Here is a 27,196-nt window from a genome sequence, read left to right on the forward strand (position 1 = left end):
ATGTCTAACTGAAGAGCAAATAAGTCTAACTGAAAACTAAATAAGTCTAACTGAAGAGTTAAAAAGTCTAACTGAAAACTAAATAGTCTAAATGAATCAGTCTATGAATCAGTCTAACTGAAGAGCAAATAAAACTAACTGAAAAGAAAATAAGTCTAACTGAAGAGTTAATAAGTCTAACTGAAAACTAACTAAGTCTAACTGAAAACTAAATTAGTCTAACTGAATCAGTCTAACGAATCAGTCAACGAAATGTAAATAAGTCTAACTGAAGAGTTAATAAGTCTAACTGAAAACTAAGTTACTCTAACTGAACACTTAATAAGTCTAACTGAATCAGTCTAACTGAAGAGTAAATAAGTCTAACTGAAAACTAAATTACTCTAACTGAACACTTAATAAGTCTATCTGAATCAGTCTAACTGAAGAGTAAATAAGTCTAACGGAAGAGTATATAAGTCTAACTGAAGCGTAAATAAGTTTAACTGAAGAGGTAATAAGTCCAACTGAAAACTAATTAAGTCTAACTGAAAACTATATTAACTGAAAACTAAAGTACTCTAACTGAACACTAATAAGTCTAACTGAAAACTAATTAAGTCTAACTGAAAAAGTTAATGAGTGAAAAATAGACTTTTGTTGCAATGTAAAAGGTAATTTTATGCATACTAACTGATACAATCAAAATTATAACTGAAAATGAGTAAATGCAATTGAAAATTAAATTTAGACATACACCTGTTACTTTGTCTTGTATTCCAGCTGATTCTTCATGTAATTTCTTTCTTTTTTTTTCTGATGTGATATCTGTGTTACGGTTTTCATTGTTTAGTTCAATTTGTAATGTGAGATCTCTTTGAGTATTCTCATTGCCCAGATCAATTTGTAACGAACTTGCGATTTGTGAATTCGAATCTTCGGCTGACATTCTTGTTCAATTTGTAACGAACTAGATTTCAGTAGTGGAACTAGATTTGTAGTGAGAAAGTAGAAGTGTTGGATATGTTTTTGTTCTTGAACAATGGCGGATGAAGCGGATGAAGGGGATGAAAGTGTTTTTCTTGTTTTTTTTGTTTTTTTTTTATTTTTTCGGTCTTTAATAAGTCGCGCGCGTTGCGTTGTTGCTCGTCCGATGAGAGTGTTGTGTCGGACGAGTCCGACACAATACGTTCTCTTTGTGTAAAGCTCTATGTATGTTAGGGGTGTTTAAAAAAATTGTACCCGCTAGGAAAATATAATCGGGTATTTTTTGAAAATGTGATTTTGACGGGTAGAAGTTAGGTCATGGACAATGATGTGAAATGGTTTTGCATTTGTTCTTTAATTTTTGATTGATTAAGATTAGACTCACTAATATTATTTAATTAGCCTAATTATGATTAATTGACACTAATCTCGTTTAAGTGTTCCTTAATCATATTTAAGTATTTAATTAGTGTTAATTATGAATTGTATCCCTAATTGTGATTAGTTAGTAGCTAATCGGTATACGCTAATGATGTCTTAGCTAGTTTGGATTAGTCAAATGAAGGTTTTTGCAGATATAACTGTCTAACAAGGTGTGCCTAGTACGCAACTTGATCTAATTGACTATGATGACAGGCTACAACCAATCAGAACTTAAGGGTTGAGAAAGTTTCCTACTGGAAGTCCTACACAATCGTCACATATGGCATGAATGACACCTAATTTTGAGATTTCTTCTGCAAGAAGCTACCTAAAGAATTTTAATTATTTCTTACATGGATTTTTATTAGCTTGAACAGAAGAACAAGATTTCATTGGTTAGGATGACAAAGCTTGACCAATGGGATGCAAAGAGCTACATGAAAACAAGTTGCTATACTTAAATGGTTTTGTATTAAAATACTAATTACTTTATATGTAAGCTATGTATTGATGATGTAAGCGATGAAGTATTTAAGCCTTAGAAACTACTATAAATAGAGGTAAGGTGTCTAGTAAAGAATGTTGTTAAATGAAATAGTGAGCTTTTGCTTATTGAAATTGGAAGCACTTCATTCGATTTTTTCTTGAGTTTAAGGTGTGAACTTAAACTTAAAACCCTAAGATTAGGTGAATGAAGCTTAGTTTAAGAGAGAACTAAGATAATTGGTAAGTGAAGTCAATTGGAATACTCTCAAAACCCTCCTAAGTCAAGCTATTAGGTGAGTGAAGTTTTTCAACTGGCTTATAACCGTTAAGAGTTGATTAATCAGTGAAGTTAATCTAACAATTACGAACTATTCGTCAATCTTGCATTTCCAATCCATTTCCCACCTTAAACCACCATATTTCCATCCCTTAGTGATGTTAAGAGTCATCCTTGCCTTACATAAACACAAAACACTCAAAAAAAAGCCCTAAACACAAGTAAACTTCCACATTCCCGCATCGGACAGTAGCTTTGTTGCAAAGGGGTACCCGGTACTAAGGGTGTTCATGGGTGGTTAACCATACCAACCTAAAATTTCGGGACGATAACCGGAAGTATCAATTCGCCATATTTGTGAATGGTAACCGTAACCATTCAAACCGGTAACCACATAAACGGTTAACCGATTTTTCGGTACGGTTTTACGATTAACAATTAACCATTACTCAAGTTTTATCAAATTATATTACTAATTTTATATATTAGAATTCAAAATTTTCTCAAGATTCTCTATAAAAGACAATCATCTCTAAAAACAGTTCACACCATCCAATATTACCATACAATGAATACATATCTCAAAGTTCTAATAAAAAACAAGCACAAAAATCTAAACTATTACAAGTTGATACTTGAGTTAGAAGTTCTAAGAAAAAATAGCAGCAAGTGCACATGCAAATTCTAGTGTGGGCTGTTCCAGTGAGTGCACAGAGACATTTCTTAGTCTCCTACCATCAAAAGAGATTCATCAATCTCTATTATGGGCCGCTCCAATCTTAAATTATCCATTTCTGCATAAATAAATACATAATTAATTCCTTTTTATACGCTACAAAAACATGAAAACATAAACTTTTAAAAGAAAACTAACTTACCATCTTCCAGATTCTCTAATGCAAGGAGACTTTCATCTACTGAAAGAGGACCATGAGACATCCGCAACCAATTTTGCCCACAAACTAGTGATTCCACCATTCTAGGAGTCAAAGATGTGCGATATGAATCTAAAACACGACCTCCAATCTTAAATGCAAACTCAGAAGCGACGGTAGATACAGGAATAGCAAGCATATACCTCGCTATTATCTTACAAAGAACAGGATACCTTCTTGGTTGATCCTGCCACCATCCTAATATATCAAAACTAGCATAAAATGGTTCACATGCATCACTTAAATATTTTTCCAATTCATTCTTTTCTCTCCATCTTCCAAAGTTCCTTTTTCCCTCCTATATCTCATAGTCACAAGTTGTCCCGCATCAAGTGCTCCCCCCTCATGTGAACTAGTAGCCGAAGAAGGGATAAATTGAGATTGTGATGATGATTTTCCCCTTGGTTGAGGTATCGAAGAACACAAGTCAACTTTGATTTTCGAGCACAACAAAGAACACAAATCAACTTTGATTTTCGAGTACAACATATTGGCACTTTATGTATCATAAGAACTCTTGATGACCCATTCCACATAATCTCATTTATGTATAGTATTAAGAATTAATGCAATAAATAGCAAGTTAATGTTATCAACGTTTGGCAAATGTTTTTCATACTTTACCTTCATCTTGCGTGCCATTTTACTTATGTCAAGATCATCATTCGCACAATAATCACATATTAAAAACCCAACACCATAAATCTCAGGCACATAGCAGTTACCAGTCACATAAAGAGAACCATAGAGTCTCAAAGTAGCCTTATAAAAAATATTTAGAAATGGAAGCAAGTTCTGAACATCCTTCCAATCATCATCATTAGGTGGGCCACCATATTTTATCAACTCCTTAATGAATTGACCACCTTTAGACTGCATATTATCAAATGCCTTCCTAAATTTTAATGCACTTTAAAGCATTAAAAAAGTAGAATTTCATCTTGTATCAACATCTAAACAAACAAGACCTTTACTTGGCAACCCCTCTTCACCGACACATACTCTGAAATGATTAAGTCTTGCAAGGGATGACCTCACATACTTCACAACAGCACGTATATTCAAAACAGATACACTCACATCACCTAAACCATCCTTTACCACTAAATTCAGAACATGGACAACACAACACATATGCAAATATTTACTCTCAAGTACACTGTCTCCCCAATGATTAACCCTATTTTTCAGATATTGGATTGCTAAGTCATTTGAACTAGCATTGTCAACGGTTATTATCAAAATATTTTTAATATTTCTATCAATTAGACACTTCTCAACCACCCTAAAAATTAGTTCACCGCTATGTCCGGCAATGGGACAAAATTGATGATCCTTTTATGTAACTTCCAATCATTATCAATGAAATGACAAGTAAGACACATATAACTCAAGTTTTGACCCGAAATACAAGTATATGTAGTAAGGCAAACTCTAGAAGTTAAAGTATTCAACATTCTTTTCAATTTCTTCCTCTCTTCCATAAACAAATTATAACAATTTCTAGTCACAGTAGAACGTGAAGGGACAACAAATTTAGGATTTATTTATTTGCAAAAGGAACGAAAACCTTCATGTTCCACTTGACGAAAAGGTATTCATCCACAATGATCATCCTAGCAAGAGCTTTCCTAGTAGATTCAGAATTAAACACCCACAACCTTGGAATACTAATTATTTCAGAAGTCCCATCATCATGTACATTTATCCTAGACCCAAAATCAATCATTTTCTATTTCTTATCTAAATTGACAGGGAACAATTTACACCTTAAAGTGTGATTTTTCATACCATTAGTGCCATTTGCTGAAGATGCAGTGATAGGCTTACCACAATACTTGCAGTTCACCAGATTGATATTTTCTGTTTTATCGTAATGGCTCTAATATGGTGATTTCTTCCTTCCCCGACTTGCTGTCAATCCATCTAAACCAGAGTTTGCACGTTTTTTCCCCTTTTGATTACTTTTTGATGGCACTTCTAGCACCTCTTGTACGTTGTCATCCATATCTTCCATTGATGTTGAACCATCAAATAAGCACATTAGATTCACTACATCATAATCTACAATGCTAGAATCCATTTTAACTCCCTAAAAATCAGAACATATTGCAACTTTAGGGAAATTTAGGGAAAAAAGATATCCTAACCATAAAATATCCTAACATAGCAACATCTTACCATAAACACCACCAGCAGGCAATATCCACAACATTTAACCCATGAATGAACATAAAAAACACCACTTAAAGGGATAAATAGAACAAAACAAAGGTATATGACAAACTTAAGCATAAAACAATCGAAACACATAAAGATTTGCATATAAATAGAAAGCCAACAACTAAGTTCCCACATGCAATGCATATATCAACAAAAATCATCAAGATCTAACAGAATTTGGGTCATAGAGTTAGAAACCCATAGATGAGATCCCACAAAATCAACAAGTAGATCCGTTTGCATCGAATTCTGACTCAGAATCGGTTGCCTTTTTGGTCTAATCTCCAACATAAGAAGTTTCATCATCAAGAACAGGGGACTTTTGTGGCGATTTTCAGTTGAATCAATTTTCTTTCTTGCTCTAGCATCAGATTCACGCATAAAAATTATGTAATTCACTTCAGAAACATCAGGCTCCACAACCAATTTCGAAGTTGATGGTGAAGATTCAACAACATACCCACCTTTATCAAGGTAGGACTCGTATGAAGAATCGTTATTGTAACGATCTAATTTGCACAATAACCACAATTCTTCTTCGTTGATAAGTCGTCGGATGCGAAAATCGCGTCGGTAGAATTTGAAGGCTCCATAACAAGATCAGAAAACTAGGGTTCTTCGTGGTTTAGAAAAGAGAGAAGAAGGAGAAAACTAGATTCGCGAAGTAAACAATGTCAAATCTAAAGATTCGAACACTGATTTTGCAGGAAATTAGGGTTCTTTGAGGTTTAGAGAAGAAGGAGAAGTCTAGATTTCGCGAAGTAAAAAAAAAAAGATCTAAAGATTCGAACACTGAGTTTGCAGGAAATTAGGGTTCTTCGTGGTTCAGCTATTGAGATGAGATACGATGAATTAGGGTTCTTCGTGGTTTGGGGAAAGTTCCAGAAGTAATGAGATTAGATGAGATAAGGAGAGAGAGAGAGAGATGATCAAATGAGGTGAGGAGATTAAAAAAAAAGGAGGGAAGGGTTTAGGTAATTAATGTGGTTTATGTTGGTAGATGGGGAATTAATTGAGGTGTTGAAGATATTAAGTAATGGCACTTTGGTAATTAAAATGAAAAAAAATTCCAAAAAGAGCATGGTAGCACTTATTATGACATTTCCATTTTAGGAAAATATTGCACTTATTTAAAAACGGATGAAGTAATTAATATCAGTAAAAAAAAAATCTCATCACAGTATTCTATAATCTCCTAATTTATGTTTCCACTTTAGTGTTATTACTTTAATTTGTTTGAAATCAATATATGTAGGTTCTCCTTATCAGCTTCCATAAAGCACCATTTTTGTCATCATTTTGATCATCAAGATGATATCCCAACAATAAACACAAAAAAGTTTGTTGATGATCACCATAATGAAGGAAGAAGTAGCTGCTCTCCATTGTTATTAGTCATTAAATTTGGCTAAACTCCAATTGGTGCTATCCTACCCGAGCTTTATTACTACAAGTTTTTATTCTATGTTTTTCAAAAAAAAATTCTTGATCTTGTAAGACCTTTTTCTTGACCTTGTAAGACCTAATCTAAACCCGTTAACCTTAGTTTATAGCTGAACCAAGGTGTTTCTCCTGGAAGCGCTAGGTTTGGAATGCTAGGCAATTAGGGTTCATATTCCCCTTCCAACGCATCATACCACCTTGTGTATATCCCACCTTCTGATATGATATGATGTGATACAATGTGATACTATGGGGCCTCACAATGTTACTCGAACATGAGTCTTCGACTTGGGTATCTTATAAAAAAATCATGGTTTTTTTTATAAGATATCCAAGTCGAAAACTCATGTTCTAGTAACATCGGTTAGGATCTAGATTTATGAAAACATTTTGTGAGTTGAATTATGATCATACCTGGTGTACTTGATTCAGACAACCTTTATAAAAGTACTTTCTAAATGTGAGGTGAGAAAACTCCATAGAAAAATCTATGGGAAAAATTCGACTCAAAACATCTTACTTGCGCATTGTCTTCTTTTTATTGTTTCACCTTTTTTTTTAAAACGAAAGGCAATTACATGTTTTTATTTATTAGTACAGTACAACAACACTAGACTCTGTAAATCAATCAATGGGTCGTTGTTTCTTTCTTTTCCTGAAGTTGTAGCTCTCAAATGGCTGAATTGACTTGATAGTGTGAAAAACAGAAGTTGACAGTGTGAAAAACATATTCCCCACCCCCAAAACTAAATCAGAAAATACAACAAAAACGTTTAGCCAAACAAAAAATCAAAAACTTTAGAGCTGCCGTTCTAAGAAAAGTATATTTTAGTTTGCCATTATCCTTCTCATTTGCAAATTATAAATCCTAATTACCACAAAATCTCAAAAGAAATTATAAGAGAAAAAAAGCCCTAATTAATCAATAGAACAGGCAAAAGAGCAAATACATAGAATCGAAAATTCAATCAATTACACATTCTAGATCAGAAGATGAAATCTATTCCAAAAAAAACTAAAACAATATTTATAAATCAACAATCAAACAATAACGTAGCAAATTCATGGTAAAATAATTAAGATTCGGAAACTAACCTTAGAAATGAGATTTCACAATAAAGGAGGAGAGAAAGCTTCACGTTAGAAACTTGAGGAGAGAGAAAGCTCGACAACGTGAGAAAGCTTGAGGAAAGAGAAAGTGCAGCACAAATAGAGAGAAAGATGTCACTTTTTTATATTTCAAATTACAAGTTTTAATATTGGATTTCAAATTCTTAAATATGGGGATATGTTTTAGGTAGGTTAGAATTGGGCCAATTTCAAATCCAAATGTTTGGATTATCCAACCATGTTATTTGGCCAATTCCAACATTTCAAATGAAACACTTAAAACCAAACAGGCCATTAGATGATTTGGGTTTCAAAACGAATTTAACTTAATGAAGGTTAGCTTAGATAGAGTATTGTAATTAATTAACTTACTTGATACATTTGTTGATCATATCCAATAACAACTCATTTTAATTCAGTTGGATGTTGAGTTTCGAAATGAATACAACGTAATGATGATTATCTCAAGAGAACTTACGCCATCTTGAATTAGCTAATCGACTTACATTGATACATCGATCTAATCCAATATCAACTTGTTTCAATTTAAATTAGATGTTTTGAGTTTCAATATAAATTTAACTTAGAGACGATTTAACTTAAATAAAGCATTGTTATATTAAACCAATCTATTGAGTTACACTGGTCTACATCGGTTGCAACTGAAGTAGATGCTTTCGATTCCGAAATAAATTCAACTTAAAGATGATTAACTTAAGTAGAGTATTGTTATTATATTGAATTAGTTTATTGACTTGCATTGATACACTCATTCCAATAATAACATGTTTCAATTTAGGTAAATGTTTTGAGTTTCGATTACTTTACCGACTTATGTTGATACATTCATCTAATGTAGCATCAATTTCTTTTAGTTTGGCTAAGATACATGAGTTTCAAACTGAATATAACTTATTAACGATTAACTTAAATGGAGTATTGCTATCTTGATACAACTTATCGATTCACATAAATACCTTGAACTAATCCACTATTAACTTATTTTACGTCGATTATATGTTTTTAGTTTTTAAATGCATAGAGCTTAATGACTGGTATAGTTATATTAATCCATTGATCTAATATAGTAAGAGTAAGATATTGCTCTAATCGACTTTTTAAAAAAAATGTCTAACTCGTCTTTCGATGAAGCTCATAAGAATGTATACTGATATGAGATGTCCTTTTTAACCAAACATGATGTAATTTGTATACAACTGAAAGTTTGAATATCAACCTATATAAAATTGTCTTATTCCATTTGTTGAATATATCATTCCTGTACACATATATCGATGTCACTTTCATATACTTTTTGTGAAGTACAGTACAATCGGTTGTTTTCGAGGCAAGTGTCAAACTACGCTTATTTGCTACATTAATTTTAACCGAACACGAAAAACAATTGGTCAAAATCTGACATGAAGTTCCATTTTTATCGAACAAATACAAGAATGTGATTAAAATCTATCCCAACCAATGTGATTATTGTCGAATTTATGTGATTTTCATCAATAACTGAAATGAAATTGAAAATAACTGCAACGTGTTTTAACTGCTATTGATTCAACCGTTGGTTAGTTTTACTATTCGAATAAAAGTGATTTAAACTAAAATTGAACTGAATTGCAACTAAAAAGAAAAATAACTAATTAAATTGAACTGAAAAATTTGTTAACTGAACCGAACTGTTAATAATTTTTACTGTTGTAAACTAAACTAAGAGTATGTACAATGGGGCTCTCCAACTCGTTCTCCAACTAGCTCTCCAAGGAGAGAGAAAATGGAGAGCCACCTCTTACCCAACAATGTGGCTCTTGGTAGTGTCTTGGGTGTCTGTCTATAAGAGACACTTTGCAAAGTGGCTCTTGGGGGAGATACCTTTGGATTTGAAGGAGAGATAGCTCTCCAATGTTTAGGGCCCACATGCTATTGCGATCACTTAAGTTTTCTTTTCTTCTTACAACCATTTAATGATCTTTTTTATATAAATAAAAAAACATGGTAACAATTACTATCCCAACAACTATAATTTTTCTTTATTTATAAAATGAGCCTAATATTGGATATATTTCATACATAAAATCTACTATCTTTATTTAATTTATGAAATTAAATATTAGCATTCAAAATTAAATTTTTTAAAAAAATCCACATTACATAAATTATGAAAAATATATATTTTTTGTGATTATATTTAATTTACATGAATAACTTTATTTATATAACTTTAATTATAGTATAAAATGAAGTTTATTTATTAATATGAAAACCACAAAACAACGAAAAGTTGAATGGAAAACTCTTTAAAGTGTTTTATTGTTGTGGGGTATTTTTAGACATAGTTCTTGAAAGTAACTTGAAGAGAGAGAATAGATGAGATAAAGTGGAGAGCTAGTTAAAGTACATGTATCATTGTACATGTTCTAATATAAACTCAACTTTTTGAATATAACCACAACTAAATTGTTGAACTAAAGTGACACTTCTTCATCAAACGAGGTCCCATGACAGACATAACTCTTTACAAGAATTAGAAGTTTCCGTTAAATAGATTACCTTTCTGACACTTCCTCGACTTCCTTTTTATTGTCATGCGCTAAACCGACTTGCTTCGGCTTTGATCATTTTTCTTGTGTTCTTCAATTATCCTAAATTTTCAAATATCGTTTTCCTCGTACTGAAGTAATAATATTAGCAGCAGTAAACATCATCATACAACAACGCAAAAGTCTTGATCCCAAGAGATGAACAGTCAGCATTATCATATGTAATGGCTAAATACGAGCAAATTGGATCGAGAACATTATCACTACTACAAAAACTAAACAAATCCAAGATGAACAATTTGGCAGTTAAGCTGAAAGAAGTTTCTAAAAGGTCAAAAGTATGGCAGTAAGAGCCCGCTCCCTCAGCCATTAGCGAACCTCCAGAAATTCTTCACTTAAAGCATAAATTTCTAGTTCCAACCCTCTATAAGCATCAGTCAGCATCCATCTCTTCCAGAGCAGCAGTTGCAGCGGCTTTGGCTTGTTCTAGAAGATTATCAGGAACCTGACATCCAACAAGTCAAAGAATGAAGATTTGAGCAAGTTTGTGTACAGGAACTCATCTAAACCAAATATTCCAACAAAAACTTTGAGATACTCCTGGAAGGAAATCAACATTTGGTTCCAAATTATGGAAATTAAGAAACAAGACAAACAGTTATAAACACAAGACAAGTACGCTTAACAACGAACAATAAAGATCCAAAAATTACAACAGCAAGATAATCTGATTTTAGGATACATTAAACAGACACTGCAGGATTCAGGAAAGACTAAGAAATGAATTTTCCTTATTAATAATGTTTGGTAAGGCTCTTCTGCAAGTAGTTTGTCTTCCATGTGACTCATCGCACGCTCGAACGATTGTACGCCATTAAGAGTTGCCCCATATACGCATTATCAGTAACCCTATTTTCCCCACATATATATGCATTTACAGTTTCCACATTACAACCTTAATAATTCTAGTCAATCGCAAGTAAAATTTCTTAATCACTTCAAGGGTTGTGCATTTTCTTGGTGACCAAGGAAAGAAATTTTCTTCTCTTATGTAGTTTTCTTATGCAAGTAGGCTAGTTTTAGAAAAGTAGTAATCAGTTACTATTTTGCTTCTTGGTAGTTCTTAGGAATTGATATGTAAACAAATTAGGGTTACTTTTAGTTTACTAGTTGAGGTGCGTGAGTTATGATTATTGATATTGAGCTTTGTGCTAATATCCATATATGGCACTAACTATGATTTGTATTCAATTTGTGACTGAGATCATCAAGAGACCCTCTTTCTCGTGAGATAAGACTAATATCCCAGCCTTTGTTCTCTGTCTTCAAATCATACAAAAATCTGAAACACATCGCTAGATTAATCTAGCAATTCGTTGGGTTGATTAATCAATCAGGCTCAAACCTAGCCACTTTATTCATAAACAAACAAACCATAACGTCTTTTGGATCAAACTAACCACCAAAGGTTCTAGCCAAATTATTCATGTTGTAAACAAGAGCGGACTGTAACTGGTTATCATCCATGGAGATAGTGGCAGTGAGAGGAGCTAATGGTGGTCAGGCAATGAAGATGAAATGTAAAGGATAACATTAGCAAGGCTTTGGGAGAGGATGAATGTCGCTTGTGCTATAATCACTTCATGTGAACTATAAATTTCTTTTCCCCATTTCTATGTACACAAGATTATTATATTGTAGGGAGTTTTTACTTTTCCTTGCACAAATAAATCTAAGACTATGACACAGTATTTGATTATGACGTGCTTCTTGTTCCATTTGTTAGATAGTAGGATTTGTTGGAATAATGCATCAAAACAGATTATACTTATCAGTACTTAGTAAGTGGTAATGATATCTTAATACACTAATATAATAATAATTTATTAGTGGTAGCTGCTATATTGTTAACAATTACCATTAAAATACTATATCTCAAAAGTTCATCTACATTTACATATGAAACTTGTAATGAACGGTGAACTGGCATCTTTTAGGCAGATTAAAGAAGAAGATTAAGAAATAAAATGGACTTTGGTTGATGATTTTCCGGAAAACAGTAAATAACATGATAACTACATTACCCTTTACTTTTTGGGTGAAAGATATAGAGCTCTGATCATAAATATCAAAACATTGTCATGTGGGATTTCATTAGATTGGTTTCAACATGTTTCAAAATATCAGCAATTAATAAATTTTTTTGATATGGAGCTAAAGATATCGACGTTTCTTTGCTTCAACTTTTCACTCTTACCACTAAACTGGCTCACTGTGAACAGTAGATCAGAGAAGCATAAACTTAACCACATCATCTTAGCAGTATTCAGTGATTTGTCTAATAACACATTTCACAATGGGTTGATTATAATCTCATAAAATTTTATGTGTATTGTTCTTGTAAAATCATTTGGTGCTGATAAACAAGAGGTATGCCGTATGCCAACGTACTTGACTATAATGGATTCACATTAAGTGAAGAAGAATATCATATAAAATAAGAAAAATTGCTAGATTTGATCAACAATAAAATGTCCTAAACTTATTTTGAGATGAGGCTCTTAAAAAAACCTAGAAATCAAGTCTTATATCATTTCCCTATATGGCAGTGTTATGCCATTTTGAGGAAAAGAGTCCAAGAGATTTACCTTTTGATGCTCGCGTTTTGACTCCTCACAAACCCAACTCATCTCCAATTCAAAAGCCTTATCCTTTGCTTCATCATGAACCTTGTATATGCTGAATTTCAAACATGTATGAGGATGTAATGTCACAAAAAAAAATTCTAACACTGCATCATGTGGTCTCATCAAGCAACCACAAACATTCAGCAAACTCTGTGTCCAAAATCTGAACGTGATACGAGACAAAGGGAAAAAGAAAAGAATCTTATTCAAGTGACCTGTTTACAGATTTCCTATGACTACTTCCCATTTAAATATGATGAGCCATCCAACAAAAACAGAAACAAAATAAGAAAAGCTGATTATTTTGTCAATCATGTAAATTTTCCTCTATAGTAACCCCCCCCCCCCCCCAAAAAAAAAAAGTACTAATCCAGATCCAATCTACTGTCAAGATCCCTTTAAAATTTTGCTATCACTATTTCCTATCTCCAACAGGAACTCAAAAAGAGCAAATAAATTAAAATACACTTAAGTTTACCCAATAGCAACCACCACCACTGCCTGATAACACCCACCCAGAGGAAATTCCAGAGTTGGCACCAAAAAATACAAACAATTTTAACCAACTAAGGACTTATTTGTTATTGTTACAAGTCTTCAGTAGTATATTTATTATTTATTGTCAATTTCCATTATTAAAAGATTATGGCTAGTATGCAGTTGGTTCTATAGCTTACATGATACTCCCTCCATACCCCAAAGCCTTCCAATTTTGACCAGATAAAAGTGTGGTGGGCTTTTTACTGAAAAAAGTATATACTCCCCTTTGTATATTTTTTTTGTTCGTCTCATTTGCAATAACCCAAACCAAGAGACAAGAACAAATGGTGGAGTTCATTAAGTCACATGGGTGACTATAGTGAGAGAAAAAGTAAAAGAGGAACAAACATACATCCGCAAAATGGAAAGAGGGGAAATCAAAATATACAAAGGGAGTGTAAAATATTCTACAATTGGCTTTTGAAATAAATGGTGGAGGGAAAGAAAAGATAAAAATGCAATGACGAGGGAAGGATTATATTAATTTAAATAAACAGTGGACTTGGTAATTGGAATAAATGCAATTAGGGGGAGGATTATATTATTTTAAAATGCAATGAAGGGGGCAGTAATTGGAATTTGGAACTAATGGTAAAATGAAAATGTATTTGGGATGGAGGGAATATAACTAAAGAGAAACTTCTTTCCATCTAATCTTAATTCTTACCACATCCTCAATTGTCTTAAGGCTAAACAACGTTTTTATATCAGGGCATAATTAGTTTCTAATCCAAGTCGGCAACAATGTGTTTCTGGAGAAACAGGACCACACAATTGTGTGGTATAGTTCAACACAAGTTTGCTCTCGACAATAAGCGTACATGATCATGTATCCAATCGTGTGTACAAAACGTTGAGGAAAAGTAATACCACAAGAGAGAACACATACATCTTGGCTACTTCAATGACCCCTTCTCTACACGACATTTCAGAAAGCTTCAACTTCTCGATTTCCCTGAATGCAATCAATCAAAAATCTCAGTATCAGCAGGGTACCAAAGTATTATGGCAATCCAAACACAGTTATCTGCAATTTGACAGTCAATTTCCTCAAAGACTGTAATGCATGGGAGAAAAGAACGTTACAAAATATAATAGGACACCTTAAGCAAGAAGGTCAAGCTTACGTTTTAGCAGCCTGTTTTCCCTTTCCAATAGCAGCGCCAAAATACCTCTGTGTCAAATGATGATAAGTTTAAGCAAGAAACTTTGCAGAGCAAACAGAAACAAAATTGTAAAAGGTAACAGCAATCAAAAATTAAAGGATAATGAAAGCATAAAGCCTCCATTTGAATCAAATTCAAACTCACATATGAAATTCCAGAAGGCTCAACCATATATAATTGTGGTCCATCTCTGTCATAACCTCCAAGAATGACTCCACAACCAAAAGGTCTGTAACATGAACCATCAAAGGTCATTGACAAAATTTTGGTGTCTGTAGAGCTAAATGGTAATAACAAACTAGAAAATGTAATATTTTATAGCACCTGAGCCACCAATAGAGTGTGCAGAGATGCACGTAACTAGCAACACGATCAGCAAGTTCCTTCACTGGAATAGCTTCCCCATATGTACTGCAGAACAGTGTTTTACAGAGTTAGCTACCAAGAAAACAGCAAGCATATGACAAACAATTCGAATCAGAACTAAACACTTCAAAGTCATCACAATTAGAGCATAAAAACATCACTCTTTACCAACTGACAGCCATACATTCTCGTCTTCAAAACTTAAAGAGATCTTTTAGAAGTCCCATGAATTATGAAAGCAAGGAGAAAAACCATTGCTGATTCGCTAAATTAGACACCACAGTAAAACCTGGAACAAAATTATGTCATACTTTTTTTAGTAAACTGGTTTTCAAAACCAATGCAGGCTTTTATCATGGCTTGTGAGCTAACATAGTAACTTTGATATGGTTGTCATGGATCATGGTAGGAGACTGTACAAGAAAGAGTGAGCAACAGTAAGGCACTCATGTGGATACACAATGCTAATTACAGAAAGAAAATTAGTATCAGGTGAAACAATGTTACTGTTATTAACTTGCTTCCCCCCACCCACACCCGGCCAACCCCCCCCCCCCCCCAAACAAAAAAAAAAGAAAGAAAAAAAGGTGTATTACTTATTATATCTATTCCGTTTAAAAATTATCAATTTCATTATTTTAGTACAGTTTGAAGCATGACAAAAAAATATATGAGGTATTGGGTTGAGGATTGCTAGCTTATCTTTGTACTTGCCTTCTCATAGAAAGGTAAGCATACATTGTGATTGTAAAGCATAAAAACAAGTCATGTATAGGGCCAAATCATCATCATATGAAGGATGCCACATGGTGCAGTTTTATCAAAGACAACACCGTTCACTATAAGGGTTATATGGATTGCCATCAAGCAGACGTAGCAAGCATTCTTCTAAATCAAAAGGCATCCTAAGATCCTTTGAAACCTGAAAGTACATCTGCATTTTCTGCAAGCCAAAAAATACACCTACATGACTGTTTGTGGTTCTTGGATAATAATTTTGTTAGTGTCAGACAAAGTCTCACAAAGAAAGACCCATGTAAGACGAACTTAAATTGAATCAGCATATGGTATGTGCACAAAAAACACTATCTACAGTTAATCAAATATGATTTAGTTATAATACAAGTACCAATATACTTCATTTCAGCCAGTAATATGGAAACAATGACTGTTAAAGATGTTATCCTTGTGTCTATAAGGGCAAAAGCAAAGGGAAAGAAGCAAGAACTATAAGAGAACTTCTATCACCCTAACTTAATGTGTTAATAATGATATCAGTAATCTATAAAGCTTGCATGACGGGTTGTAAAAATAGCTTATCTACTTGAAATTAGATATTATCTTCAATGTTAATAAACACGAAGCTGCCAGTAAGTAGTATGAGCAATCTCAGAACTTTCAACGAGAACAAGAGGAAAACCGAGATATACACACACCAGTAAAATCAATTTCCTTCCTGATTGGATAAAACAATTAGACCTATAAGCTTATATTGTAAGTGCTTCAGCATGTTTACAACAAAAGTATCAAAGAAGCATCAAGCTTAGATTTAAAAAAGCAAGCCTACGCAAGGGGAAAGCAAAATCACATCTCAAGACTTGGGTGCAGCAGTCTACGTCGGGTACAAGGAGACGCGCGTCTACAGCCACCTCTGGCGAGCCACAAGCGCAACGCCATTTGCCGCTTATTGTAGAAACACGTGAGAGAAAGAAGAGATTTGACTTTAGAACTAAAATTTTGTTTTTCCTGTAAATTAAAACTTACCAGGCTTTTCCAAATTTAATTTCAACCAAGATCCTTCATTTAAGCATAAAACTTATTCCATTTGAATCCTAAGTCATAATCCCCAATCTAGTAAAAGTGTAAAACCCTAATTTCAAAAAAAAAATGGTAATTATTGAGAATTGGAGGTCAACTTACGACAAAGATTGCCAAATAGAGGTCCACCAAGAATACATGCGCTATGAGGGGATGTTTGGTTTATGAAGGGGAAAGGGGGGTTTAAGAAAGAGAAACAAGGAGAAAGGAAATGAAAACCCTAAGACTAAAAAAGTTGTTTGGGTAGATTATTCCTTTTTCCTCTCCTCACCATTGCTCCACTGTGTTCTCCCCATCTCTCACCTCACCACCTCCAACGCCCACCTCCCGTTAGTGCCACCTCTCACCACTACAGCACCGCCCTATACCACCGTCCCCTTCTTACTTTTTCTTCTCCACCACCATTAAACGTAAAATTTGAGGTTTTAACGGTCAAATTCAACCATAAAAACTCTAAATCTAGAATTTTCATGGTTGAATTTGACCATCTAAAGTCATAAGGAAAGCTATACATCCATTCTTACTCTTTTTTATTTGAATTTTTAGTATTATGGTTTTGAAGTAATGTTAGTGGATTTTTGACATGGTGGAATCCGTGTCTAAGGTGGTGCCGTGATAATTCTTCGTCCGTGGGGGGTGATTTTGGCGGTTGGGGGGTTTCGGTGGAGATGGTGGTGGTAAGGGTGCAGGCAAATTGGAGTGGCAAATTGGAGTCGGTGGGTTAGGGTCGTGAGTCGATGGTTGTTGGGGTGGTTGACTAGTTGGGGTGGTGATTCAAGTGATTATCAATTATTGGTCAAAGTGACCACATAGTAGAGGAGGGAAACTGTAATTGAAACCTTGGGGGTGTCGTGTGGGTAATGAAAGTAGAGGAGTTTGAGGGTAAAGGGAATGACTGAAACCTATTAACAAACAATAAGGGAATCAACCTATTTGATTCTCTGGCCCTTTTCCTCAAAACCCCAAACGGAATGTCACCTAATTATCTGGGTCCTTTTGACTGGTCAATTATGTGTTTCTCTCTCATAGGTTCTTCCTCTTCGATCTACTTTATACAGCAAGCAGTCCAACTCCTTTTCGTTCTTTCTCTTTTTCTGCGGCCATTATCTTATTACATACTTCTCATTCTTTTGTCTCCCTGGTTGCCCCATTAGTAAGCTTTCACATGAAAGAGTGGAAAAAATAACCCTCTTCTTTTCTGTATTTTCTTTACAGTTAGTAGACCCCTTTCTTTTCTTTATTGAAAACTGTAGCAGTTTAGTGTGGGGCTGTCAAACATGGCTAAAGTTAATAATTTTGTAAAGGTATTTTTGAATAATATTTTTCTTTTGCTTCAAATTACTAGCATTTGGAATGTTCTACTGAAATTATACTACAAAGAGTACAAAAAATAATGGTCGAGGTGCACCTCGCCTACGAGATGTGCGCGATAACGACTTGCTCTAGGCTCCGAGGATTCTTAGCGCCTCACACCTTTTAAAACCAAGGCATCAAGCAACTCTAAACTCTCAAGTCACAACTCAGACTAACAGAATTAAGTTATTCCCTTATGTACCAGTATCTCTTGACCATAGAAAGAGCATGCACACACAAAAACAATGATAAGATCATGCTGCAACAGCATACTGAAGCTCTCAACCCCTTGTATAAATTACTAAAGCCATAACTATACCTTGCACACATCCAAAAGGTAGTTGAAAATTGCTAGACAAAATGAGTATCTACTGATCTACAATGTCATACGACACAGGCATAAACACATATCATCACCAACCTCTCATAGTTAGTAGCTTCCGACTTTGCACGAGCAACCACTTGCCTTCCATCTGCTGCTAAACCAGCAACTGCCTGTTAGACACAGACATGGCAAGTTTAGAAGAGTGAGAGAGTGCAAATACCCCAACAATTCAGACACACACGACTGCGAGAGAAAGCACTAGCAAAGACACACACATATACACACAGTAAAGTGGGTTGCCAAAGAACTAACAAAATTCACACAGCTGCCAGTCTCCTAGCACAGAAGACGGTGAATTATAAACACTGCTAAAGGACAGAAGAAGCGAAAGTAACCCTAGCAAAGAGATTAGATCATGAACATTGCCCGTCAACTAATGAGAGGAATCGTGAAACACCCCACATTCTAGTTAAATCTATTTTTATTTTACATACTCAGATCTCAACCACCAATCCAAAAATTAACAATCCAACAATGAAGTATATATTTTATGAAATTCCTCTCCCTTCATCAATAACTTCACAAAATTCCTAACTTCTCTAATTTCACACGCATAATCTCATGCCCTTTCTGCTCCTATTCTTCTTCTCTCTCGTACCTCCCATTCACCCCTACCCGACCCCCACTTCCATTAAAAGTTCAAACAAAAAGGGAACACAGCCAATTTACAAGTACGGAATTTTGAGGCTGGAAAGTTAATCACAATACTCACAGCAGATCTCTAATACCCCAATTGCTGAAAAATTTGATCAAACTGAGAACCCATAAGAATTCTAGAGATACTAACCAACAAATGGCCAAAGCACTAAGGCAGAATCCTAAAGCAGATGAAAAACTTTGATTGAATTGAGCACTGGTGAGGATTTGTGACATGTAGAATCTGGCAGGAGGAGCGACACAAGAAAGAGGAGAGAGATATACAGAGAAAGGAACCAATCTTAATAGATTGCAATGTGTTTTGCATGAAGACTATGAACCCCACAACCATGGTTTTAAATCAAGGCCAAACTAACGGCCATCTTGTGAAGGGTTTGAAGCTTGCCAAAATGATATTGCCCACATTGTCAATGGTCATGACTTATCAGAAAATATGACCATTACAAACTACAAAGCTGTTAGGCCTATATCAAGGTTGGTACGGTCGATAGTGGGCTTTCTTACCACTGATATCAATGTCGTTACAGCCTATATTAGGCCATTACGGCCAATAAAAAATTTTCATTCCACGTTAGCCATAACTCTAGCGACACCATGATCAAGTATTCTTTCGTGATATGCTACATTTTCCACGACCACAACAAAGATTTAAAACCTTGCCCACATCTACCAAATGTAAGGCTAACTTCGTGTATATTTGCTCCATTGGAGTTTAGTTGCAAAGGGATTTAATTGGATGCCAAATTAGAAGAAAGGTCAGAGATTTTTGGTAACATATGAGAAAAGAACCAATTGGTGCATAAACAATTGTAAGGCGTGTTAGTTATAGCTTAAATATACTTTCTCCATTTTTAAAGATTACACCATTTGAGTTTAACGCATGTCAATACACAATTTAAACCATCGATATCTTTATTTATTCTTTTGTAAAAATTACAAATAATAGACCTTTTCACAATACATATATCAAATGAATGTAATAAGATACCACATGATTATATTTTTCCTTACATATAAATCACAAATAAATGGTCAAATACATGTGAATAATGTAAAAATCCAAATGGTGCAATTATAAGAAAAATGGACGAAGTATCATTTAGCTACTAAAATAAGTGTGTGCGACTTAGAAGTAAAAGTGTAAAACACATAACATAGTTGGAGGCAATGCCAAGTCCATGCTTTTTTAATAAACCACGGATAATTATAGACATATGTGCAAAGAGCATATTATTTACCACCTTCGTTGGAACATTTGACTTTTGCATTATTCATACGCCTTACTTATGGTTGTACCATAATTTTAAAGTAATCTATAAAATCAAATGTTTTAAGATTTATCTTTATGTATATTTTCAATAAACCGACTTTTCATAATTCTTTCTAATAGATAATTAGGTAATGGTCAAATTGTGTATTACCAAGGGTTTCAATCAAACTATTGTAACTAATATTGGATGGTCACTTGAATTATTTTATGTTTAAATTTGTGTTACAAACATCTTATTAAGTTAATATTTTCTATAAATGTATAAAAAAACCTATAAGGTATTTTGTTCCGAGCACTCTTTATTGTATAGGACAGACGTCCGCTCCCTTTGAACAACATTATGAAACTTACACTATGGTGGGTAGGAAGGGGTTCGCAATTTTGCATCAAGGTATGTTACTTTCCAACATGTTAACGATTTGTATGGATTTCCTTATGTCTACTAAAAGATCCTTTTGGTTTGCCTTTTGAAATATATCTTTATGGAGCATTCTTTTTGCCTGAATTCTCCAAACTTACTAAATGTTATTGAAGTTTGTTCTATGAGGTATTGAAACTTATCTGAACTTAATATACTTGAAACTTACTTTTTTTTTAAGTTGAAGTGAACACACCCTTAGTAGTTAAGAATAATTATTATTAGATTTCCACTACCCCTAATCGCGCAATGGTCATGAGGCCGTGAATTTGATCCATTAACCCATATTAGAGTTGTTTTGTGACAGAGATGAAAATGAATATAACCAATTTGTCTTATAGAGGTGTTGTTTACTTCCTATTTGACATATACTGAAGACAACCTATATTTTTCAAATTAAGGTCCAGATAACACTATGTGCATACATAACTACACCACCCCCCCGGCCCGCTATCCTTCCCCTTTTAAACCCTATTCATCAATAGCTTTTCTATTTCTTGGACCTCTATCTCGTATGGATTGCCTAAAGGCTCCACAGTCATAAGTAATTTCCCCACTGCGCCTCAAAGAGTACATTGACTACTCAAACCACCTAACATATTTTCTCAATATAATAACTAGCTACCAAAAGGTTGTGTGACGCCTTCTTACATTAGGACTTAGCATATAATATGAAAATCAAATAGTTTGTACAAACTACACTAAAAGAAAGGAACAAATGACAAACTACGAAAACTTTTGGTTCACAAACTTTTTCAATGCTAAAACTGAAAGTAAAATCCAACTAATTCTTCTTTGGATTCCAAAACGACAATCCGTTTGATAAAATTCCTACGCCTCCCAAGGGTATCAAATCCCCTTGATTTGAGGCAAAAGATAAACATGACCTCCATAATTCATTTATCATTACCATGACCACCTAGCAACACCACTGACACATCTACCGGTATCACCTACCAAAACGGCCCCTCCCATGGCCACACAAAGAAGTGAGAGAAAGAGATACTGAACATAACACCAGCCAAAAGGGTGAATGGTCATTACCATAGCCAAATTCGGCCATGGTGAAGTCAAATTGTCTCACCAAAATTACAATAATGAGAAACAATGATGCAATCAAGGACAAATTAGGTGGTATCAGACTCTCAGGCCTAACTAGCTGCAAACGACAGCAAGGCGGAGGAGAACAAATGGATTAAAAGATTTGAAAAGCAAAACAGCACCAGTAGCCGAGCAGAATCTTTCATGTAATGTGTTATAGGTCATAACAGTTAGAAATTACGAGCTCCACGTATAAGAGTTCATTAAATCCAGCAATGTACAATTCCTGCAACAAAAAAGCAGAGAAAGGAATAGATAATAACCATGCCAGAGTGTCGATGAACGGAATGGATTCGTCGATTGGACCCCGGTAACATCATCTTCGATTGTATAAGCTTCTCGACGCCCTATTCAAAATTAAAATAGAGCCTTAAAAAAATTAAGATCCCAGACCAAAAAAACAAAAAAAAAAAAAAAAAAAGTACGTAAGCAATAGAATTACCAGAACTATTCCATCCTTGCATTTGATGCCTACAACAGTCCTGAAATTGGTTGAAAAAAAAGCAGCATATTAAAGTAGGGTTTACCATTTACTTGACGAAGAAGAGAAGAATGAGAAAACAGACCCGCTGTTGTCGACAGCCTTAGCAGCATACTCGATCTGGAAAACGCGACCGTCAGGCGAGAAAGTGGTGACCGATAGGTCGTAGCCAGTTCCGATGCTACTCATTCTAATTAATTTGCGTTTTGCGCTCTCCCTTCTTTCACTCTGTTTTCAGTGTTTGCGATCCACTTTTGGTTGTCTACGAACTTTTAAAGGCAGATGATTTCGTGAACAGCAAGACAGAGCAAGAGCACTGTTTTTCCTTTTTCAATGAGGGAAGTATAGATATTTAAAAAACCCAAAAGCAAATAAATGTTCACCTGTTCTTTCCCCCTCTTAAGCAATTGAGATAAAACAATGTATGTGTCTCTCCTTTGGGATATAAAAATATAATAATCAACTAATCTATAAGTTCATATTGATTTTTTTATTGTAAGTTACGAGTATGTTCTCTCTAATTTATTTTCAGTTCAGTTCAGGATAATATTTTTACTCTCACATATCACTATCTATTTCAGTTCAGTTGTTTTATGCCAAAGAGAACAGGCCCGAATTTATGCTTCTTAAGTTGACACACAAATTGGACTCCTACATTAATTTACCTATGAAATAAATGAGTAATATATTAATATATCATCATGTTACAAGTTATATTACCTATTAAGTTTTCGTTTATTATAATAGTGATAATAAAATATCAATTCAACTTTGCTGCATCAAAAAAATTTGTAATGGGTCCATCAAATCTTAATTTGTACTTAGCCTTTTACAAAATAGAAAATACGTTATTACCTATTTGAAGGAGAAATTTGAGAAAAATCAGTTATAGGTAAAAATTGAATTGGAACGTGTCTTTATGACTTAAAAAATGATTTTACAAACTTTATTGTGTCGAATCAACTATTTGAAGGACAACCATTGTGTGATACGAGTTTATGCAGTGATATATATTTGTCTTAAATACATAGACACTTATAAACATATTAGGAGTGATTTATTTGATACAAAAGGTTATCTTTAGACCTGAGTAACATTTTGTTTTAAATAGGTCACTTTTACTTATATACAAGTGATTCATTTAAAGTAAACAATTATTTTTTGGTTAACATGACTCAATTTGACTTAAAAGAGTGACTCATTTTGTGAAAAGTGAATGATATAACAATTAATTTATTATGAACCCAGTACTCAATACTAATTGAAAGTTATGAAGTATTGAAGGTCGACACATGTAATCTAAATGTATATGCTGATATGGGGGCATGTGATTCAATTATTTTCATTAAAAAATAATAAACGAATTACACACAATGACTCGGGACTTCGCCCAGGGCAACAATTAGTTTTATGAAAACTTCGTATAGTGACTTTCTAGTCTTATATGCATGATATGCGTATGAAAAATGATGAGTAGTAATTGTTTTGCAATTGGTTAAATTACTTTTTAAATTTAAAATTTTTAAAGTCATATAGTGATAGATGTTGTAGTTTTCTTTTCTAGTTAGGAGTATATTGGTCAAAAAGGATGGACATCAAAGTCCTCAAAAGTTCTCATGTATAATAAGAGACTAGTCTTGTATTTACAGTATGCATGTCAACTTATTATCAAATTTAAAATAATTGCATAATTATATTTAGTAATATTGGGTATCAAAAATTATTTACATAGTTTGCTAAGTGGTTGTTTGATATACATTAAGTTATGTACACAATAGAAATTGCCATGATTTTCTGATTTGGGTGTTTGTTTGGTTCCCATATGAAGAAAATAAAGGTACACAAAACATGGGAATTTATTCACCCAACCCCCTCCCCCCATCCTGATCACTCAAAATTCTCACACCAATCCATGGGAATCCTTGATGTCAACCAAACATATTAACTTTATTTCCTAGGAATTACATAAGAGAAAATAACTTCTTAGAAAATGGAACTTGTCATGAGAATTAAATTCTCATGTATACCAAACAACCACTAAGAATTTTTTCCCCTAGATATTGCGACTGGAACTCTGGGAGTAGTGGTTAATAAGAGGATACACCACTTTGTGTAGCGGTTTTCTTGTGGTTTTCTACTACGTTGCTTCCCGATTTTAGAAGCAAGGTAACCCCTATCCGGATAGCGTATGAGCAGCCACACCTAACACTTCTGCTTTTCCATTATTGGCCAAAGTGTCAGAGTACATAACAAAACTTCAACCCCAAACACTAAATTCATCCAAACTTCAATTTCATCCAAGAACATCAAATTTGTCGAAAATCCAATATCATCCAAACATATGACTTTAAAATTTAGGAGCGAAAAATTTCATAATGATGAAATCAAATCAAGAAAATGACATAAAAATTTCAAATAAGTGTGATACTCCAAATAGCGTAGTATAAAATACTTTTTTGTTTTTTTAGTTGACCCGTTTTCTCTTAACACACTTGTCAATGCACTATTTTGAACCTTTGTATCTTTAATTATCAATAAGAAAAAATAACAATAAGTTTATGTTTGGAAAATATACATTGAGACGAATCTAACAAGATCCTACATGACTATATTTTTTCTTAAGTACAAACACAAAAGATAGTCAAAGTCATGTATGTGAATAGTATTAAAATTCAAAATGGTTCATCTAAAAAAATGGATGAACTATAACATAGTGCTGAGATGCTAACTAATTAACTATACAATCACAAAATGAAAATGTTAAACTCCCCGCTTATTCTTCTGGGTATGTATAACAACCCAAATTCTCCCGACCAACTTGCTGAGGATTAAGCACATCGAAAGAGATTTTAATCGAGATAATCCAGACTTTTACCATCATACTCACCGAACTGCATCGAAAAGTGTGGAACTCAAGTCCCAATTCTATTCAAATTAATTTAACTATTACAACAATGCCCTGATTCTTAGACATTATTCTCATAAATTTCTATAGTAAATCCGGTAGAGTTTCGTCTGAAAATAAGACAACTCTAAAGCGAGAAATAATATGAACCTATTACAATTTCAATTTTTAAAATATTTCCAAAACCCAACAACCTCAACGCTTTCGCGAAGCAACAACCAACAAAGAATCAGGAGCACTAACTAGCGACTCTTAAATAGAGAAATAGATTATAGAAAATAAATGATTAACTATTACAAGTGGAGCGTCCTCGCCTCAAAAATAAATACAATACTACACCAACTCGTATAAGCTTCAACTTGCAAAAGGTTAACTTACGGCTTCAACCTGAAACATTTAGGGAAACTGCCACCCACCAAGTGACAAGCCACAAAAATGACAAAACAGCATACACACATCAGCAAAGCTGAGTACTAAACACGTAAATAAGCTTAACACATACTTTGGTGGCTTTAACTTGAAAATGACTCTCATATAATCAACATAAGTTCAACAATCACAGCCATCACAACATGCTTAACAATAATTCTTGTTGAACATACATATTACATTTTTAGGGAAACAATTCCTTATTATGAATTAAATAACATGACAACACTTCATGACATGATTTCTTATCGGGAATCCAATACCAAAATATGATTCCTTATTAGGAATCTAATAAGAAGATACGATTTCTTATCGGGAATCCAACCTCAATATAACTTACCATGATACCGTTACTTATGGGGAATCCAATATCGATACAACTTACCACGATACGATTCCTTATCGAAAATTCAATATCGATATAACTTTCATAATTTGAGATAACTTCCTTTTTGACCAGGGGAACAAGAACGTGGCGGAGGAGACAAAGCTTACACTCCGACAGTGGGGATCGTCACCCAACCATTCGCTTTACTTTTGGCCAATAACCGCGACTAATCCGGAGTACATTTTTCCACTTATTCCATCAGCTATCCACAGGTTTCACATTACCTGATATGTCGCCCGATTATCGCCCCATAAAACAATGGGCAAATTTCCCTGTGGGGACCCCCCAAGGTTTACAGTCCATGGGGGTACTGTTCATGTCACCTCATCCGTCGACTCAGATGAGGCTATTTTCCCCTTTCGATCGCTTCTCATTGTCATTTATATTTCAAACAAATCATTCTTAGATCTCATCCAATAGTTTAGATAGTTCATAACTATCTTTGATAATTAACCAAACCACAAGATTCCATAGGTAACCATAATCACTTGACATATAACTTCTATAAATGAGAATTCCAAAACTAATACAATTATACTATTATATTCAATCCAGTTCCAATTATATAAGCATATATGCCACAACAATTAATAACTACTCATGTTTAATAAAAGATTACAACAATAAAATTAGGTATGTCAGCTAGAATTAATTAACGAAAGTTACTAAGATTCCACATAATACATGCTCTTGCATATAAATAGTTCACACTATTTCTCTTTATATATATATATATCAATCTATATTTATCTCGATAATGATATCAGTTATCAAGTCTCAGCAATACTCACAATATATAGGTCTCTCTCATAGAATTAAG

The 27,196-nt window shown here is 33.9% G+C and overlaps 1 protein-coding gene across 1 annotated transcript; it reads right to left on the reverse strand.

Annotated features, from left to right (window-relative positions):
* Positions 1 to 10,597: 10,597 nt before the first annotated feature.
* LOC104903339 (proteasome subunit alpha type-3) lies at positions 10,598 to 23,021 on the reverse strand. Its single transcript, XM_010691365.4, has 10 exons — positions 22,740 to 23,021; positions 22,616 to 22,655; positions 22,437 to 22,520; positions 18,764 to 18,837; positions 15,130 to 15,216; positions 14,950 to 15,034; positions 14,767 to 14,813; positions 14,529 to 14,594; positions 13,061 to 13,151; positions 10,598 to 10,917 (listed from the first exon to the last, which is right to left on the reverse strand). The coding sequence occupies exons 1-10, from the start codon at positions 22,841 to 22,843 to the stop codon at positions 10,846 to 10,848; spliced, it is 750 nt and encodes a 249-aa protein (XP_010689667.1). The 5' UTR covers positions 22,844 to 23,021; the 3' UTR covers positions 10,598 to 10,845.
* Between the last annotated feature and the right edge of the window lie 4,175 nt (positions 23,022 to 27,196).

This window comes from Beta vulgaris, chromosome 9 (genome assembly GCF_026745355.1).
Source record: "Beta vulgaris subsp. vulgaris cultivar EL10 chromosome 9, EL10.2, whole genome shotgun sequence".
In the NCBI taxonomy this organism is placed as follows: Eukaryota; Viridiplantae; Streptophyta; class Magnoliopsida; order Caryophyllales; family Amaranthaceae; genus Beta; species Beta vulgaris.

Coding starts and splice junctions, on each gene's coding strand:
- LOC104903339 (XM_010691365.4), bottom strand. CDS start 22,843: ATGAGTAGCATCGGAACTGGCTACGACCTATCGGTCACCACTTTCTCG. Junction 22,521..22,615: donor GCAAGGATGGAATAGTTCTG/GTAATTCTATTG, acceptor AATTTTGAATAG/GGCGTCGAGAAGCTTATACA. Junction 14,595..14,766: donor GGAAAACAGGCTGCTAAAAC/GTAAGCTTGACC, acceptor GATTGCATTCAG/GGAAATCGAGAAGTTGAAGC.